At 43.5% G+C, this 20075-nt stretch overlaps 1 protein-coding gene across 10 annotated transcripts in view; it reads left to right on the forward strand.

The window, feature by feature from the left end:
* NHSL1 (NHS like 1) overlaps positions 1 to 20075 on the forward strand; it is a 409363-nt gene that overhangs the window by 340699 nt on the left and 48589 nt on the right. For all 10 annotated transcript variants that reach the window (XM_069234321.1, XM_069234322.1, XM_069234320.1 and 7 more), the window contains one exon: positions 1930 to 2082. In XM_069234321.1, coding sequence (XP_069090422.1) covers positions 1930 to 2082 — 153 coding nt within the window. The remainder of the gene's footprint in view (positions 1 to 1929; positions 2083 to 20075) is intronic.

Here is a 20075-nt window from a genome sequence, read left to right on the forward strand (position 1 = left end):
GCGAAATTTCCATTACGATGGTGCCATTTCTCGTAATTTCCAGCATTTTATGCTTTTTACGTAAATTGCCCGAGAGTGTGCCATTATGCCACATAACTGAGAATGTTTTTTGTTAAACATCCCTTTGCTGGAGCACCGGAACAACACAAACGAGCAGAATCTCCAGTGGCTGTTATTGGTATCACATGCGTTTTTGTGCCATTTTTAAAGAGCTAAATGAACTCTTTTTTCCTAAATGGGCGAGAAGGTGCATTTCGAGCTTTAAAAAAACATGTACAGCACAAAATGCCATAGAAGTATTGTGCATACGGACAATTCACCAACTAGTCATCGCCACATCTTGCATGAGCCAGAAGAAAACTTTTGCATTGTGCTTTATTTTCGAGCACGTGGTTTTGTCCTCAGAGGACATTGTGAAATGTTTAAGTTCCCTGGCAGCAACGATTTGAACTAATTTAAGCATTAAGAGAGGAGCGTGGAATACCTGTCCAGGTATCTGATGCATAAGAGCAGTCTGTCCAGTCCAGCAGGGGAGAGGCACCAGGACTGCTTTGAAGGCCTCTGGAAGCACAACTCTTCTCTCTGGGTGATAGAGCGATTGAAGTTAAAGTTCTTTCCCTTTGAAGTCCTTTTAACGCCTGTGTTTGCATAGTGCAGGGTGGTGGAAGTTTCCGTGAATGGAAAAAAAATTACTGAGCCGGAGACCAAGTCTTATGGTATGCTGCCCAGGATTTGAAGACCAGAGCTTTTTGTTTTTTTGACACACCACACAGTTTTTAACAATGTGTATTTTGAGGGGTAAAGGCAAATACAACATTCAGCTAGTCCCGTAGGTAAATAGCATTTACTTTTGTAAGCGTGGTCCTCCTAAGTTAGACATATCCCACAGCCGTCTTGGATGTAGTTCTTGAAGTATGAGCTTCGAGCACTGTCTCCCTTAAGTTTCTGATGTATTGTAGTTTATGCTTTCCATTGGCATGTATTGTGGTTAACAAACTAGCATAAATATACACTAAACAAAACGTACCTTGTATCCCAGACAAACATGGTCAGAGTAAGGAACAGGAGTTGATTGGGTGGTTACTTTTCCAAAGTTATTAACTATGATACATATGGATTGCACCTGTAATGAGCGATGAAACCATTTTTTATGTATTCTCTTTACACAAGGGCAGAGCGCTGTGTCTTGCATAAGAGATCAAGCAAATCCCTGGTCACATGAGTCGTGAAAACGCGCAGAAGAGATGGCTTATTGCTCTTTACCATGAGTAGCCATCTAGCATTTCCATGATTAAATATGCCATTTTCCACTTTTTCCACAATTTACCTTGCTGCAGTGAAATGACCATTTGTCAGTTTTGTGCTCCAGCACTGTTGCCGTGGACATCAAACATCAACGTATAAGGACACTCGGAAAATAATGCTTTCACAAATAAAATAAGGAAATGCACAACTTCAACGATGCACCTCTATATTCGCAATGTATTTTACCATAAAAATCAAGAAAACGTTAAGTGCAGTACATTATGCACAGTACATTATCAACAATACAGCTGATACAAAAGACCGTGCAAAGGTTACACGAGTTTCTGTTGCAGAAGGCCTAACCTGTTGTACATAGGAGAGCTGAGGATACTGGGGTGTAACTTAAGCGTATGTAGAGCATATCTTGTTTGTGCCAGTGTATTTATACAATAATGTCTGCGTTTGTGTACTGGTCTGAGTCCAATGTTTGCTCCATTTGCAACCGAATACTCAAATGTGCATACTGTGGTTGCCTATATGTTTGCAGAATTCTTGTAGCATGTGGCGGTTCAAGATTCTGGTTGCCTGCTTATGTTGCCTCCATGCTGCCATAATGTTTACATCTGTGTTTGAGCATTTTTTCTGAATGTAGAAAGTAATCCTTGCTGTCTTCTTTTTTTACAGCTGTTTCTAATCTAGATGAGGAAAGTAAATGGACGGTCCACTACACCGCGCCTTGGCACCACCAAGAGAATGTTTTTCTTCCATCCTCCAGGCCACCCTGCGTGGAGGAACTGCATCAACAGGCCAAAGTCAACCTCAAGTCGGTGCTACGGGGTAAGACGCTGCTTACTACTCAAAGGCAGGGATTGCCCCTGCGCCGTCGCAAATGAGCATTCTAGGAATCAGATGTATCAACTTGAATATCCATGCAATGATTTACTCCACTATAGTAAATGACCGTGAGGTCAGCTAAAATCCCAGCTAAGGTAGTTGGATGCGCTACTGGTAGAGTGTGGTTAAGTCGGCCATGTTTTGAGGTTTTGATGGTAGCTCAGAGTTCAGTAACAGCATGGTAGGCGTATGGCACCGTCTTCCAGCAGGAGGGGTGGGACACAAGAAATAGACACTTGGAGTGTGCATTGAGCATATAAAGAAGAGTGATCCTGGTGTAAGAACAAAGAGTGCTGCACACTGGAGGTCTGCAGGTTGGTGTCAGGCTGTGAAATGGACACGTTTGTTGCCGTAGCTGCTGCCTTTCACACTGAGCGGGCAGCAGCGAGGAAGAAGGCCAATGACGATGCGTGAAGCAAATAGAATCCCCAGTTACTCTTTTTAACAGGCAGTTGTGGGATCTGTGGTGCCCTTGAAAGCCTCTGAGGCCAACCTGTTGTACTGATCAAAATATAGCTCTTTTGTACACTTCTACTGTTCACCTGTAGTTGATTTCGTGCTGATTATGTAACTTGAGTGGATTTGAAAAGATAGATTTCCCAGTATCAGATTGTGACAGATGTAGCTGCTCCCGGTGACACTCGTCTTAACACTCACTGACCTTCACAGTGGATGAAAACCATATCTCCTTGACATCTGACCACAACTTTAAGGACATTACGGTTATCACCTGTTAGATGTAATTGAACTAACATTGAAATTACATATGAATCGAATGGAGCTGATGATCTGTAAAGTACATCAGCATTCTGCCACTGCTATGTACTGTTTTGTTTCTAGTGCAGAAGGATTGCTTATGGCACTGCTACAACGCAGATGAGCACCTCTGTGTTGGTGTCCTCTAACAACCTCTCATCTTGCTGTTCTCTTTCACTTTGAGTCATATCCACTTTAGTATTCACAGTTACTGTGTTCTCATTTGTTTTGGGCCGCGAGCAGAGAGCAGGAGGTGCTTTCTCCCTGTGTGCTGCTTCTTTCTTGTACCTAGTGATCAGAAGGCGTGGGAACCATTCTTCATCAGGTGATCACACCTGACTCTCCAGTACCAGCAGAAAGGCTGTTTTGCCACCATGATAGCCAAGACCTGCAGAAAGAGAACCACTATCCTAGTACTTTATTGCATGAACATAAAAGAAAAACTGCACTGAAAGAGTCTATATGCCCTGTCCAATAAAAGAAGATGCTTTTTGTCAGCCAGACCCCGCTCCATTCCCATGCTTACTCTAGGGCTGTTTGTTATAATTGCATTGTGAGGATAGACGTGAGGAAGTTTGCAAACAAAGTATCTGTTCATTGTCAATGAGGTGTTGTAGCCTAGCATGAAAATATCATTTTTAACCTTTATCACCCGAAGTTGAGTCTTGTGCACGTGTAAGTGTTACTGATTAAGTTGAAGGTATGCACGTTGATGAGCCTTGCATGTAACATGCAATTTTATTTTCTTCTCTTTCACCTCAAATTGAAACTCTTAAGGTCGCACTTCTGTGAAATACATTAAATCACACTCCGCATTTTCCTTACAAATGCTGATCAAATGTTATTTCAGTGTGCTCAGTTTGCACAAAACCAGGTTGCAGAACCATAGTCACAGATATGTAGTGCTTTGAAATCCTGTCGTCATTCACATTCATTATGAAACTGTCAAGCAGGGTGCTTAGCATTTTGGTAGGATAACGTCCAAATACTTGTCAACATCCTTTCTTTAAAAAAAAAAAAAAAACTGATGGTTGGCTCTCTCACAAGGGTGTCTTTTTAGTGCTCATGTGGACTGTTGAAAGCCCTTCTAGGGGTGCACGGTTTGCTATAGTGCTCTTTTGCACTGGTTTCGTCGCTGCGATGAACTGAGAAATTGGGGTCCGGTCCATGACCGATAATCCCCCCCAAGGAGCTTATGGAGCCTTTGCTGTAATCTTGGGTTACATTCAGAGAAAACTACTAGGAAGAACCACTTAGCGCACACAGGAGACAGCAGGTCTCCTACTGCTTCCCCCATTATGGAAGGATGTCATTTCTTATTAATAGGCCCATGACCTTCTAGACCCGAAGGTCACTAAGAAACTGGGAGGGTAGCCCAGAGACCAAAAAGTACATCTTTTTGTACAAAAAGTGCAGTTGATGATAGACTGGGCCTTACTTCCTTCATCCCAATGGGAAAATTAACATTGCCTTGCTTTTTCTGTAATATCTGTGTGAAATAAAGGGTTACATTAGGAAGGAACGCATCGGTTATTGGTACTAAGAGGTGACAAGGAAGCAACCAGATTTAATGTGGTACATGCCTTGTGCATTGTTTATTGTCGAGTTTCGAGCTTCTCTTTATTGCTGTTATGTACATAGGAAATGCACACACAAAACCGGAATCTAATATTGTATGCAATTCCTGACCCCTTACCCTCTAGCAACTGCATCCGTTACTTTTCCCCCAGATTGCCAGACCTCCCCACCCTCAATATGACCAGTAGGATTTGCTTCTGTTTATATTTATTGGATATTTTGGCCATCAGAGTGCATCGTTTGGTGTTGTCGAGCATTCTTTGTGTGTCAGGTTTGAAATTGATTTTAAAAATGTCTGAAGCTAATGCAAATTCTACCAGTAATGCATTTATGACAAGAAGCCCTTTTCGGCGGAATTCTGGAAAAGCATATTCCGATCTAGTGCTCATTATGAAACAAACCTTTTATAAAAATGTTTACTTTCCAATAGCATTTTCATTGATCTAAGAGTTTGGGGTCTTTATGCATTTGCAATTGTATTAAAATTATATCCCTGTGTAACCTGCTGGGTACACTTCTATCTTATTACCCCCCCCCATCCCCCAGTGGGTAGTCCATTCTTCCTTACAATACCTGTGACATGGATGTGGATTTTGTCTCTGGCTTCCTGTATCCATTTTCACCCCCTCAAATGGTTCTGTGATGACAGGAGCTTCATGCAAGCCAATGGCTGACGTCAAATATCTGTTTCACTGAAAAAATGTCTGTCTCTTCATGATGTTACAGTAGGTCAGAGTATTTTATTCTAGTGTCCCACGTGCATTTAAGTTCCTGTCATCTGACAGGGCAACACTGAAAATCTAGACATTCATTTTGGTGTTATTCTCACCCAAGGGACCACCGTCCCCTCCATAATGCACCCTTTCTGTCTCCAGCGCAGATAGCTCTCTCTGTTGCCAAGCTTATGAGGATAGATTAACAATCATCCCAGGAAGGCTCATCAGCACGGTTCTTGCCTGCTCCAACCCCCTGTGGTTAGAAAAAGTGCACTCTGGTATGAGGTATCAGTGCGTGACCGGGAGGGGCCTTGTGCTGGGAACTCACTGCTTGCTAAACCTGGTTATCTCAGATCTTAGTGTCCTGATAGGATTGCTGTAAAGGAACAAGCTTTGTTGCATTCTGCATGTCTCGGTCAGAATCATACATGTCACAAGACACGGCAGTAGTTCCTGTGTTTGAGAGCTAGGGTGTCATATGAGTGCACTACGTTTGGCTGCCACCCCGAAGCAGGGTGTGTGTTATTGATAACAAAAAAAAAAACTAAGTTTTTCTCACTTGCTATTTTTTGCTCCTTCCCATTTTCTAAGGTGTGCCGTTTAATGGCCGTTGGGCCAGTCATGGTGAACATGTTACATTCAGGGATGTGGAATTTCTGTAGCCCGAAGCCCAGGACACAATGTTTGGTGTCTGGGGCAACACGTTTTTATGTTTATTTTGCCCTTGGCACAAGTAGGCCGAACCCCTTGCAGCATAGGTCCTTTGTCTGCTATTTTACAATACCACATTATGGATCAGGGAAGGGTGTTGTCTACAGTAAAGGTAACATTTGTGTCCTAGTGCAGAACCTTTATTATTAGGGTGAGTGGACTAAGGAAATGCTGTAAGCTCTGACTGCACTACTGATAGTAGTTCCAGTATAAAGATTGGTACACACTTTTGCAAAGTTTAACAATATGAGGTTACGTCTTATGTCCCCAGAATGTTCTCTAATTAGATGCAGATATTTGCAGAAGCCTAAAAGCAATATTGGGGACTATTTGCTTTCAAAATGCAAGTAGGAAAAAACGTTTTGCTGAATCACTGTGAAAGTTTAGGTACCATTTCTTGTGTTGATGCATGCTAGTATTTCCCCAAAAATATATCCATAATGAAAAAAATCTTCGTAATTAGTTTTAACAGGACTTTGGGAAACATGAAAATAAACAAGCCCTGGCTGTAGAAAACAAATACTCTTTAAGTAACTTCCAGGTTCAATGTTTGAGAGCAAGTGGTACAACCTCTCTCATGTTCTCCTGTCTCCAACCCCCTACTTCCCGCAGCTCGCACTCCATCCCCAAATCTCACCACCTCGTTGCTATGTTGCAATGGAATACGTCGCCTACATAACCCAGATACCACACTGGCAAAGCCAGTAGGTTCGCCCTTCATCGCCAGTCTTTTGGTTTAGTTAATGCATGCCTTGTTTTGACATAGTTTTTGTAAAACTTTGTTTGGGACGCTGGGCTCTCACTATTGTAACAAACACTGGCAAGAATATTTTTGGTCTCAAAAAGCACACATTGCCTCAGTAGTTCCTGGCATTGAACAAAACTACTTTGTGTGCCAATATGCTCCTTGTGAAACAGCACAATGCTGTCACTCACAGTTAAGCCAGCCAATTGACCGGTAGTGAGAGACAGAATTTTAATAAAAATAAAATGTCTTGGTTAATGCCAGACATAACTAGGGGCCCAATTCTTGAAGGAAGTCACAAAAGTGCATCCACGGTGTATATTCTTACATTAGTGCAGATTTACGACTCATGAATTACCAAGAATTTACAGAAGTAGGCCAGGAAATGGTACTTCTAGAAAATATCTGTGAACTGTATTTTAGCTCAAGCAAATATATATATGTAGCTTTGCCCATGCGAAAATTTGTTGAGTATGTACAAGTTCACTTTCCCTCCAATTACTTTTTCCCTGACTGTTAGGAATACATTTCCAAGCTTTCTCAGCATGGGAAAATATTATGGCAAAAACCACTAAAACATGTAAGTTCGTAGGTTTGCATAGAGTCAAAAGGGAATTCCAACCCTGGAACTATTGCTTACTGCTACCTACAACCCCAGTATGTAAATCTGTGGAAAGGTGGCAATATAAGGGATTTGCTAGTATACAAACCATATTATAGTTTGAACCCTGGCATAATCAGAGGCTATTATCAGAGCCCTTGCATAATGAAATTGTTGCCATAATTTGTCGTTGCACTACATGGCACCAAAGGAGCAAGTGGGATTTTGTTACAGGACAAATAGATTTATGACGCTTTCCATGGACAAATAGGTATTTCATTAAATTCCACACCCCTGTACCTTCTAAACATACCTTACAGGGTTTGGTTCAGCCTCTTTCAGCCATTAGCTTCTTTGACTCCGGAACTATCTGCTTTTCTTGAGACATTGTCAGGCACTTCTTGGAGCAGCCCACAGGAGTATCTTGGTCCTACCTTTCAACTGTTTGGCAGTGTCCTTCCGCCTCTGTTGAAATGCATGAGGGACTAATTTGCATTGGAAGAGTGCAGTGTGTCATCACACAATTATTTTTATTTAATCCGAGAACTGTACTAACACACCAGTGAATCATTATCAGGTCCGGCATTAGCCAAGGTCTTTTGAGTTTAACCACATTGTATATTTAATATACGTATTAAGTTCCTTCATCCAGCTCTCTTCTTTAATTGGTCCATCAGTGTGTCATTCACATTTCTGTTTCGCCCACCTCAGCATACATTACGGGACAGAGAGGTTCAACCCACTTCAGCCATTGCATGTCTTCTGCCTGTATTGGCGTTCTGTTCTTGCACAATTTGTACTTGTTTCAAAAAAGTAGACCCGTGTACAGTTTTACATAAACCGTTCACGAGCATTGGCAAACTCAAAAGATTGCAGCCGCCATAGACCTATTTGCATTGCCGGTGGTTGTTTGCTTTTCATGGCCGCGACACTTTTTAATTCGTCGCTTCTGTCAGCGTTCACGTGCGAAGGTAAAATTTGTTGGCTTTGGCGGCGCACGTTCTTCTAACTTCCGGTGTGCAGTGATGGTTTTCGAGCCGGCTGTCCAGTCACAGCTCCTCAGTACAATAAGCTTCGCTGTGTGCGCTGCGTAAACATATGCACCCATCCGACAGTCAGGCCTTTGTTGCTAGAGTCTTGTCACTTCAGAAAAGGGGAGGGGGTGGTTTGACGAGGGGAGGTGCAATGCGCCGGAAAGAGCGTTTCATCCTTTCGTCCCACAGCCAGACACCCCTTTTATGTATGTAATACATTTGGTGGCAGTGAGGGAGAACGGGTTTCACTAATCTCGAGCATTCTGCATTCAGCTTTTTGTCCTTGTGCGTTTCTTGTCCACCCCGCTGTGCATGTTAAAAGATAGACTTCACGGAAGTGTAGTGTTGAGTCTCATAGGCTTCAGTGCTTGTTTCGCACAGTTCGTCAAGCATGGTGTCTTCTGGCCAGTCCTTAAGAAAATCAGTAATGACAGGTGCAGCCTCCCTATTCTGTTGCCAACCCCTGTCTGCTGTGGGGTAGCATTTTATTTTATTTCCGGAGTTTCTGCTGCTTCAGCTCTTGTGGGAAGTTTCATCCAAGAAATCTTTTACACCATTTTATCAGCCCTGACATGTATCACACCCTTGGTATCAGCATCACTGTCGCCTAGTGGAGTGGTACATCTCCTGAGTTTGCAAGGCTTGTGCTGGACCTGTGAGGGAACACTGAGCTGGCATCACATGTTTTTTTCTGTATCTACTAAGAAACAGCTTTTCATACGCTCTTGTGATGTACTGTTAACCAGGAGAATTAAGTTATAGTCGTGCCTACTGCAAATATGTGATTGCCACTCCACTATTTCCCAAAATAAACATGAATTTGCTGCAATTGCCACATGATCCATCATTTGCTCGTGCAGATTTTTATGACATTGTTTCTAGCTCAAAAGGATCAAAAGTTACTGAAAGAAACTCTGATGCACATGTTACTGTGCAGTAGAAGGCGCTTTCCGTAGGTTACCTGGTCACCTTTCAGTTGCTAATTGCTGTATTTAGGTGTTAAACTGATACTAAATTGATAAACCATTTGCCTAGGCACTCCTAAAGTGTAAAAATGACAAAATAATGAAGTAATGCTCCTACAGAAATTAGTCTGTATAATGTGCTGCAGAATTTAGTCATAATGTAGTTCTCCCCTGCGGTGTACTGCCAGAGATCCTGGTTATAGTCAATGCTTTCCCCCCCCCCTTAAGTGATCCTGGATAAATCAGTTCATATCTCTCCTCCCTCCTCCTTTCCTATTCTTTCACTTTAAACGTTTGAAAAACGTAAAAAAGAACTTGGCATATATTTTGTGTTTTAGCCCTCTTTATGTGGTTTGATTAATTTATCTTAATGCGTGAGACACCTTTCGGAGTGAGAGTGTTCCCTTGCTGCAGCCTTCATGAACAGTCTGGGACTTGGCATCATTTGACCGTGCTCCTGCTGTAAGGAAATGGTCTGATCTCGCACCCTGCGTACAGAGCTGCGTCCCCTTCACCCAGATGTAGTTTAACTCATTTTATGGCGTAGGTGGTATTAAAGCAAAAGACACTCACTTCACCTAAAGTACACAAACCTTCCTTCTGTTCAGTAGAGCAGTGGATCAGCAACCTGTGGTCCGGGGACCCCTGGAGGTCCACGAAGCCTTATCAGGGGTCCGCGATGGTTTAGAAAATGAAATAATATCATCAGATTAGGTCCCCAGCTTTCAGTAATAACTCACTGGGGGCTCTCCGGATTCCAATAAGGATTCAGTGGGGGTCCACGGGATCCAGTAATGATAAAGTGGGGGTCCACAGAAGTCAAAATGTTGGGGACCACTAGAGTAGAGTTTACAGGAGAAGAAAGGCGCAGAAAGAGTGCAAGAGAAGCCTGTGGTGAACTTTGTACTACAATTTTAAGTGTCCCTCAGTCATCCCATAAGAATCACTCTAGTATCACACACCTCGTGTACGTGTCCACACCGTGGATAATAAATGATGGACTGAGTGAGTACTTCAGCATGATTAACGCGTGCCCTGAAGCTCACTTGATAAAGTAGCTTGCTTGTCTTTTCACTGATAACATCTAATGTCTAAAATATCCAATTAGGTTTCAAGTTGAATAATTTCAATCCCCCTCCCCGTTTAAATTGTTGTTTCCCTCAGTCAACTTTTGTGTGCCTGTGCCATTAATTATATGCATTAATCAGACAAGATCATTAAAATGAGTAATTGGTGAACGTAGTAATTAGAATACAGATTAATCCGGCGTGTGCATTGACAGGAACATTCTCATCCAGGCATTTTGCTGGTTTCATAGGTCATTGGAGCGTTTGATGACATAGTTGCCAGTTTTTATCTCCGAGCGCCCAGCCCTCATGCCAGTTCTTATCGTTGTGTGCACAGTTTTCGCATCGGTTCCTGTGACTGTGCACACAGTGCTCACACCAGTTCTCTTCTATGTCCGCCCAGATTTCATTCCTTTTCTTATTGCTGTGCAACCAGACCTCACTCCATTTCTTATTCCTCACACCCAGCGCCCAGGCTATTCATTATTACTGCTCATCCACAGTTCTCATCCCTGCACACCCAGTTCCCAGGCCATTTCCTTCTACTGTGCACGCAGAATTCAGTTCGTTGCATATAGCTACGCCCTCAGAACATACTTCATTTCTTATCACTGTACACCTTGGCCTCACACCATTTCTTTGTTTCATTCATGTGGCAGTGCAGTTTATTCGGGATATTGTTTGAACCAGCTGCTGCTTTGGGTATTCACGAAGACATGGTGTTCACAGTGCCCCTGAAAGACCAGCTAGGAAAAGATGGCAACAGATGCATAGAAAAACTGTTTTTATGGCTGCTTAGTTTTTGGAAATGTTGACATTTTCTCATTCATTCTTTGCTTCAAAGAAGATGTATTTGGATAACGCTCATGGGAAATTGTTTCCAGTACAGCTCGATGGACAGGAATTTGATATCAGTATGTCAGTCTTCCTACTGGTTGGGTGGTGATCTAACCCTTCTCCTATTTCACTTAAGGCATTCCAATAATCCATCCTAAGGTCTTCGTTTCAGTCTGTAACTTTAATGGTTTTTGCTGTAGTCACTGGGGAACAGACTACGTTCTTCCTGTCAAATTTTAACTGTGCCTCGATCGGGCCATTCATCGGGGGTTAGTAAGTGTCAATGTGCCACACTTTACCCAAGTAATCCTAGATTCCAGCACCGTGGCTATGTGGGCTTACACACACTGAAGGAATAGTCAAGGACACGAAGGAACTCCCACATCGATTTGTTACTCTGGCAGACAGTCCTGCGCTCTCCATTTAGATTCTTGGTTGGTCCTTAACAATGGTGATGAACAGCTGGACAACCACACATGTCTCGGTCACCCTTGTTGCAAAATTCTGAACCACACTCCCATCTCTCCTGATGAGAGAAGGTGACTCCTGTGTGCCTTAGGAAGATTTACGCCATCTTAGGTAGAACACTCCTCACCAGTAGATTATTAAACATCAACACAGGTATTTATTTGTTCTCCACAAGCATGTTAGGTTAGTGTGAACTTTAATAAGTGTGTATGCACATGAGGCTTAGGGGTGCTACGGAGTGGGTGTGTGTGTGTGTCACCATGGCAGGTTTCAGAGGTAAGACTCTTGACCACGGCTTAGCATCTAGGGGGGTGTTTTAAGTTTCTGTAAAACCCAAGTTTTCAATTTATTCGCAAACACGTTCGTACAAACAGAAAAAAGACAAAAGTTCTACAGGGCTCAGGCTCGTTCAAAGAAAGGTCTACTCCGATGAATTAGTTTTGAGTAGGCCTATCTACAGTTTGATATTTGCAAGTATCTAAAAGAAGCCTATCACACTATTTTAATAATTTGTAACAGCAAGGCCCTAGTTTATTGAAGGCCTGGTGCAGGTTAGTGTCTGAATTGTATGTTCTGGGTGACAGGAAGCTCATGGACAAGTGAGTAGCTTCGTTTTTTTTTGGGGTGTTACACATATTTTACATCAGCGTTTAAGTAACTCTACTGCTCTCCCTTTCCACTATCCTTTAAGCACCCTCATACGCTGCTTCTCAGATAATGTATTTTTCCATGAAATGCCAAGGTGATTGTAGGGACATTTGAAACTCAACCCCATCCCCCGTCTTCCCCCACACTTTTTTTTTTTATTTTTTTTTTATTTTTTTTTTATTTTTACTGACCAGGCCATGCCCCTACCACTGGAGCGAACATACTGGTGTTGAGAGATGGTCCTGACATCTCAACCTGGGACAATAGTGTTTTTGCAGCCTTTGCAAGCACAGGGTTTTTATCACTCATTAAAATTGTTGGCCAAGCTCTGGCTGAGGGCCTGCCATCAACGCATTGATTTTGTATGATGGGACTTAAGTTGGTTCTCGCATGTCTAGTGATACATCTGTTGTATGCAGTTGCTCATACTACTTGAGACGTTGCCTGTTACTGGTATGTTTAGTAATAGCTGTTCATTGTCAAGCAATTTATATGTAGTGAATCCAAAAATGTAATTTTGGCAAAATGCGGACATGTGCATTACAGAACAACATCAAGGGACATGTGCATTACAGAACAACAGCAAGCGTGCTGAGGCTCGTGAAATTGACATTTCAGTGTTCAAAATGCATTCCTCAAGGACTCAAGAGTGACTGCAGATAACAAGTCAGACAGAAGGACTTAAACCAGTGGTGACAGTGCCTTGGCTTCCCATGTTTGTGCACTCAGTCAGATTAACATATTCCTGTGAATCAAATATACCGGACGAGTCAAGAAAGGTCACGGCATAGGTTTGGCCCTGCTCACTTATACAAGGTCACAGAGAACGCTAGCCACAATGGTGTTCATGACTAGCCTGTAACTGGTGTGATCAGGAGCATGCACAGATGACTTCTTTATTCAGAGCTGTAAATATTAGGATAGTTATCCAGTCTCATGCATGCTCACAAATTTTGAGCACGTTTAAAACATTTTAGTTTTTCACCTTTTTATACATTTTAACTTGAACAAGTCCCAAATGGATTCCAAGTCAAACCAAGCCCTCTTAGTTCTTTTTTGTGTGTACCTCAATACACCATGCAGAAGCGTAGAGTCCATGACTGTCAGGTTAGCAGGTGGTGCAGAACCTAGGTGTCCGTACTTGTCAGGTTAGCAGGTGATGCAGAAGCTGAGAGTCCACAGCTGTCAGGTTAGGAGATGATACAGAAGCTGGGAGTCCATGCTTGTTGGGTTAGCAGGTGATGCAGATGCTGGGAGTCCATGCTTGTCACGTTAGCAGTTGATGCAGAAGCTGGCGGTTTGTGTCAGTCAGGTTAGCAGGTGATGCAGAAGCTGCCGGTCCATGCAGGTCAGGTTAGCAAGTGATGTAGAATCCAGGAGTTCATGCTTGTCTTGTTAGAAGGTGATGCAGACGCTGGTGATTTGTGCCCTTCGGGTTAGCAGGTGATGCAGAAGCTGGCAGCCCGTGCTGGTCAAGTTAGCAGGTGATGTAGAAGCCGGAAGTCCATGCTTGTCAGGTTAGCTGGTGATGCAGAAGCTAGGAGACCATGCTTGTCAGGTTAGCTGGTGATGCAGAAGCTAGGAGACCATGCTTGTCAGGTTAGCTGGTGATGCAGAAGCTAGGAGACCATGCTTGTCAGGTTAGCTGGTGATGCAGAAGCTAGGAGACCATGCTTGTCAGGATCGCTGGTGATGCAGAAGCTGGCAGTCCATGCCTATTTGGTTAGGAGATGATAAATGTTTTCCTTTTCTTCTCTGACAAGATCTCTCCCATTCAAAGGTCATGTCACCGCATTAAGGCACCTCTAGCTGAGCAGAAGGTTGTTTCTCATGCGTCTCTTTGGAAAAGCAGTGGTGGAAACAAAACTCTTTCTCATTTTCCTTTGGAGCGCAGATGGTGATTGAGCAATGTGTAGTCATCTTAGAGTTGCTCTTTGCAGCCATCTTTACAATAACAGCTCTACTGAATGGCATGGTTAATGAGTTGTAAACAACAGGTTCATACTTCGTTCTGTGCTGAATTTATTATTTTTAAACCGTGAACGATTTTTAATTTAAGTTTTTACCTGCTCTCTGACAAATTCTTGTGAGTGAGACAATAGACTATGTTTAATCAAAAAGAGCACAGTGTTATAGCTAGATGCACTCTGCTATATTTATACAATAAAACCAAAGCAAACCGTTTTTAGCTTTACTGACTTGCCTTGCTACAGTGGAGAATTGTACCAGAGGATCACCTGCTAATGATAGCTACTCAGGCTATAGTTTCCAGTTCTACCTTTTTCCTAAGCAACTTCAAAGACAAAATCCAAGACCAACACCTCCTGCCCCCAGTGTTCATCCATGGCATTTGGACTCTTCTAAATGTATGTCACTTGCCTCTGCTTTTGGTATGAGTGCTGTAGGGCAGTGCATTCTTGCATGTACCTGGCCCTACTGTTGCAACCTTGATTTTTAGGTCTTGCTTGAGGCAGCGGATATGTTGTTGCTTGCAAGACGTTTTGTTTACTGTCAGCGGCTTAGGGCTTGCCCATTGCTTACTATTGCTGGCTTCATCTTCACTCTCATTTCCTTGCTTCTCTTTGGCTCCCTTGCTTCTCTTAAGTCAGCTTCAGTTCCTGTTTATACCTTCCCTCGCGCGTGGCCGAAGTACTACCCCCTTGCCCAGTATGCTTCCACTGCTCATGCTTTTGGAGCTACTTTTCGTTTTAGGTGCAACACTTCATAAGAGTGCATGTGTTTGCAGGCCTCTCCACCCACCTCCTCTCCCTCGGGTACTTCCCCAACACTATACGTGCTTTTTAGCTGCTTGTGAACGTTCCCTCCTGCCCTCTTCAGCTCGCCTTTGTGTACTTCACACTCCTTGCTTTCTAGCCCTGTGCTTCTCTCTCTGACCGCTCTATGTTGTGCTCGGTAGTCCGTTTGCTTCCTCTGCTTCTCATTGATCCCAGCAGCCCCTTCCATATTTAACATCTGCCCTTGACATCTACCCCCGGGCCTCAGTTCATTCCTCCAACCGCCGGTCACGTTCCGTCCAAGCCCAGCTTGTGCTTTACCTGGTTGTTGCATATGTGCCTTGTCTCCCCATCTCCTCCTGTGTTGTGTTGTTTGCCACGCCGCATCCCGTGTTGTTGCTTGGCCCACCCCTTCTGCTAGGAAAAAAAGCAGGACTCGTGCCGCGTCATAGCACTTTACTCCCTAACTTTCAGCCATGCTGCTGTGCAACATGGCTAAAAGACATTGACAAAGCCACCAGCTCTTGCATAGGCAATGCTTCTTTGCCAATGCTTGTTCTATCTATGAACAATGCTGGTGACCCCACCTTCAGGGTGTGGGACGTGATATTATTTCATGTTCATTGTTAATCTTACCAAATGACTCCTGCTGCTGGTACCTGTCTGCTATGTTTAGTGGTATTTTGTGTGTAACAGATTCAGCAGAAATCGCAATGTCATTTTAATCACCCCATTTAAGGGGTCTGTAACTTGGAAGAAAATTCTGCAATGTGGGAAAAGGTAGTAAAGCGTTTTCATCTGTGGGTTTAGTCCATGGAATTCAGAATCTGTAATGCAAAATGAAGAGAAGTGCTGTTTCTTTGAGCGCTGACACCGTCAAACAAAGGCACCTTGAAGTGCTGGCTAATTTATTTCAGGTGAATCGAGATGAAATGCTTCCCTCCCCCAGTCTTTTTTGAGATAATAGTTTGATTTTATTACTTAGCATTTCGATTAGGGGACATGTTTGTCAGGCTGATAGAACCTAAGCACTCCGGCAAGCGGTGTAGGGTTTGAGCCGATAAAAGCATTGCTTTGAACAAAATAATTCAGAAATGCCAATTTTTATTGATATGGAGAATGCTTGCCACTTCCCAGGGTGGTCTTTTTATGCCTCGTGACCAGTTAGTGGGAGAAAGAGGGACCTTCCTAGCTTCGGTGATGGTCCTTTAAAACATAGAATCTGAATTATGCATTTCTGATACCAACTGTAAATTTGAAATTCCAAAATGTCCGAGGTATTTACATATTACAGACTCCTCCATTATTCTCCTTGGAGAATATGGCTGCCTCATGGATGGTCCCAAGCATAGTGCGGATGCCCGCGTGTACAGCCCGCCCTGAGAGCTTTATCCTACTTGTTATTTTTGCACCTCCGCTCTCATTTCCCTTGCTGTGTCTCTCGAAAGAGAATTTCGACTTCTGCTGCTCACCCGCACCCAGACCGTTCAAGCATGTATCCCGGGTGAACTGAAGACCCGTTCACCTCCGGTGCCTTTGTGATGAGAGACCGTGATCTGTATGTTCAGGCCTTCATGCAGATCCTGAAATTCTGAACTTGGCTGCATTTTCTCTGCACATCTCTCAGACCTTTTCTGTCACCGGCAAGGCCACGCACTTTACAAAAGAGTGCTAGTAACATTTTTCTTTTGAGTAGAGTGTACTGGGAGGAGAAAGCTCTACATACCTCTTCTGGTAAGGCACCTGTTATTAATTCTCCTTATTTCATGACCGCCCCTCGATGTGACCCCATTTCTCGGGTCCAGTCGAGATACCTTTTTGCTGGTTGTAGGTCATTAAAGAACAGCATGAAATGCACAGAATCAATGGCGTGTGGGAGGAGCCCAGCGCACTTACGCTTATGTCATTGGCTTGAACATTGCTGTCGCTTTGGCACAGTTTTCTGTGCAGTTCATGAGCCGACTGAGACGTCATTCAAGGAGTCGGAGCACCGGGAGGAATACAAGACTCTGAAACAGGCAAGGAACACAGATGAAGTTTGTGAGGTTGTTTCAGGCTTTAATTGATGATCCGGCATCTTCTCCATTCTCAGTGGCTACTCAGTGGCACATTCAAACACCTCCTTTGCACTTTATCAGAAGGAAAGCCTGGTGGTTCTGGAAAACCGACGATTTTCATCTGTTGAAGAATGAAGAATTGTACATCTCCCGATGGTCGCGAAATATGCGCAGATGCAAATATGGGTACCATTACTCAGTTCTGTTGTTTCATTTAATCCATTCGTTGGAGTTGAGAAATATTAAACTATTCCAAAGTGAAGAAATCTAAGTGGGGGTTCTGTGAAGGTTTGTAACCCATGATCTGTTGATTTCAAGAGGCCTTCAAAAATTACCTTTTCTTATTCGTGAAAGCAATATGCATGACACTCACGTCAATCGTATACTCGTCTCTGCCTCTGCATTTCACCTTCCGAAGAGAAACTCGCCTGCTTCACTACTAATGTGTCTATAAAACTATTATCAGTCTCTGGTAAGAGTTTATTACCGTGGACGTTTTCCTATGCCCTTAAAAGGTCGCAGTTCTAGCAATGTTAGATTGGCATCTTTTGAGGTTTGCTGTCGGGGTCAATTCTAGAGTTTAACATTTTCATATCACATGCTGAACGTACGGGAGTCGTGTCCTTCTTCCTCTACCGCTCTTAAAAAAGTTGACCGTGGCCACCAAGACACCTAATTTTAAATTGATTTTACATGGGACTCGTGATAATGGCAAATCATCTTGAATCATCTTTTCATTAATTGCAGCGCTCGTGGTTGGGTCAGCACATTCAAGCCTATTGTGGCATTTCAGCTGACTTCTACAATTGGTTCCCTCAGCACTGATATAAAGGCCGGGCTCCGTGATGAGCGGTGTGACCAGAAGCCACCCTGAGTTCAGCTGAGCTGGTGAGAGCAGACAGGGCCTCATTTTTCATGCATGCAAACCTAGCTGCCAGGGTGTACTATCTCTTTTTTGTCACTAGATTTGAAGAAGGCGGTAAGCGCAAAAGTGCCTCTCTTTCCCGCCCTCCCTTTGTCTGATCTGTGGAGGTTCAGTTTCGGATGCCACAATGTAGGAGGACATCTGTTGGGCTCAGTATACAGTGCCCACGAAAATACCCCCTGGTACAGCGGCTGCCATATTCATTCTGAATGTTATCCTTTGTTACGGACTTCACTACGATTAATCATCCAGTGAACCGCGTTGAGCGCTCTCCTGAATTTCAGTTTAAAGGCATCCTAGCCCGGCGGACCGTGCGGACATTAGTTAACACCAACCACTCACTCCAAGCTGAATGTGCATGTGCCACTGTGATGAGGCTTGCAACGTATTTTTTGTATTTATTTTTTTGATTTTATTTTGTTGATTGCAATAACCAACACACTATACAATCAAAGGCAGCGATAGTACCATCACAAGCGTATCACAGTATTCAAGACATTGTCACCCAGCGAACCCTGCTCAGACGGAGCTGGAATAAGTTGTTACAAGACCCGCTTTGCAAAACCCCAGCTATGTTAGTGGGACGGTTCCATTGGGCACAGTGAGTAAATATGACAGTAGATGACCCCAAATATTCTGTGGCTGTGAGGATTGTGGAAGTTCTTGCGCATACAATTCTAGCTGCTCCTTACAGTTGGTCAAGTCTACCCATTGGCCAAAGGCAGGTGCTCGCTTCCCACCCCGATGGATGGCCACCCTCCTTTTTGCCAGTAATAGGGCAATTGCCGTAAGTCTGCAGTTATTATGCTGCAATGGCTTTACAGCCCCAGTAGACACATTTGGGGAGTGCAAGCCTCTTCTACCATCGCTGTCAAGGCCTGCGTCACCTACGTCCAGAACACTCAGTCACAAGTCCAGGCCAGATATAGGAAGCCGGCTTTAATTCCCCAACATTTGGCACATCTTGAGTCTGCCCATGGTTATATAACAGAAGTGGAATGTAGTATACCTGGCACAAAAACCTAGTGTATAATTCTTAAATTGCAACTGGGGTGAGTTGTTCAGTCTGTGCACAGCAATATTCCCACTCTTCCATTGTGAGTGTGCCTTCCAGTGCTATGTTCCACTTTTCCAGTGCCGTGTGAGAGATTTGTGGGTTTTCTACCTGTGAGGCACTTTATAATTTAGTGATGAGATTCCTGCACACGCTACCTGTTGAGCAATGTCTGTAGTGCCCCGAGAACAGGTGGTTCATCAGGGAACTGCGGATATAAGACGCTAATAGATTTCTTGGGCCCTCTTACACAGTGAAATAGAGACTCGCGTAGGGAGGCATGTAGGGTCTGGTTCTCATAAGCCTTGGTGCACTGTTGAAGGTTCATAAAACAGCAGACAGCTGTGAATCTTACCAACGGCTATCCCTTATCAATATGATAGCACGGCTGCAGTCCCTTCTTGATGTGCTGATTCTACCAGACCAAGCAGGTTTTATACCAGCCCGGTCCACAACTCACTATTTGCAGATGCTCTTTGCGGTCCTTTAACTCCTTGATGCAAGGGGCGGCAGTCCTACTTGATGCCGCAAAAGCATTCCATTTTCATACAATGGACATCTAAGTTCACAGTACTGCACCACATGGGCATACCACACACATTTTTGCACTGGATTTGACTTCTGGACATCAGCCCTGTAGCGCAGGTGCGCAATAATGGTGTTACTTTGGACCAACTTACAATACACTGGGGTCCCTTCAAGGATGCCCCCTATCGCCATTACTGTTTGCACTAGCACTGGAACCCTTGGCATGTTTAATAAGACAAACACACAATTGACTGGAGATTTCTAGCAATGTATATTGATCACTTGCCTTTGCTGGTCCAAGTTGAACAATCACTTGCAAATATTTGTCGGATGTATACAAAGTTTTTGCTAAAAATACATTAAAAAAAGACAAAAACACAAGGAGGCTGTGCTGCGCTTTTGTCAGCGACCCATGATCATATCTCTCTCTGCCGACGATATGGTGCTGTGTTTCTATGACTCAGTAGAGCAATTATCCCCCTTAATTAGGAAGTATGTTAAATTTGAGTGG

The sequence above is a fragment of the Pleurodeles waltl genome, chromosome 5 (assembly GCF_031143425.1).
Source record: "Pleurodeles waltl isolate 20211129_DDA chromosome 5, aPleWal1.hap1.20221129, whole genome shotgun sequence".
Classification (NCBI taxonomy): domain Eukaryota; kingdom Metazoa; phylum Chordata; class Amphibia; order Caudata; family Salamandridae; genus Pleurodeles; species Pleurodeles waltl.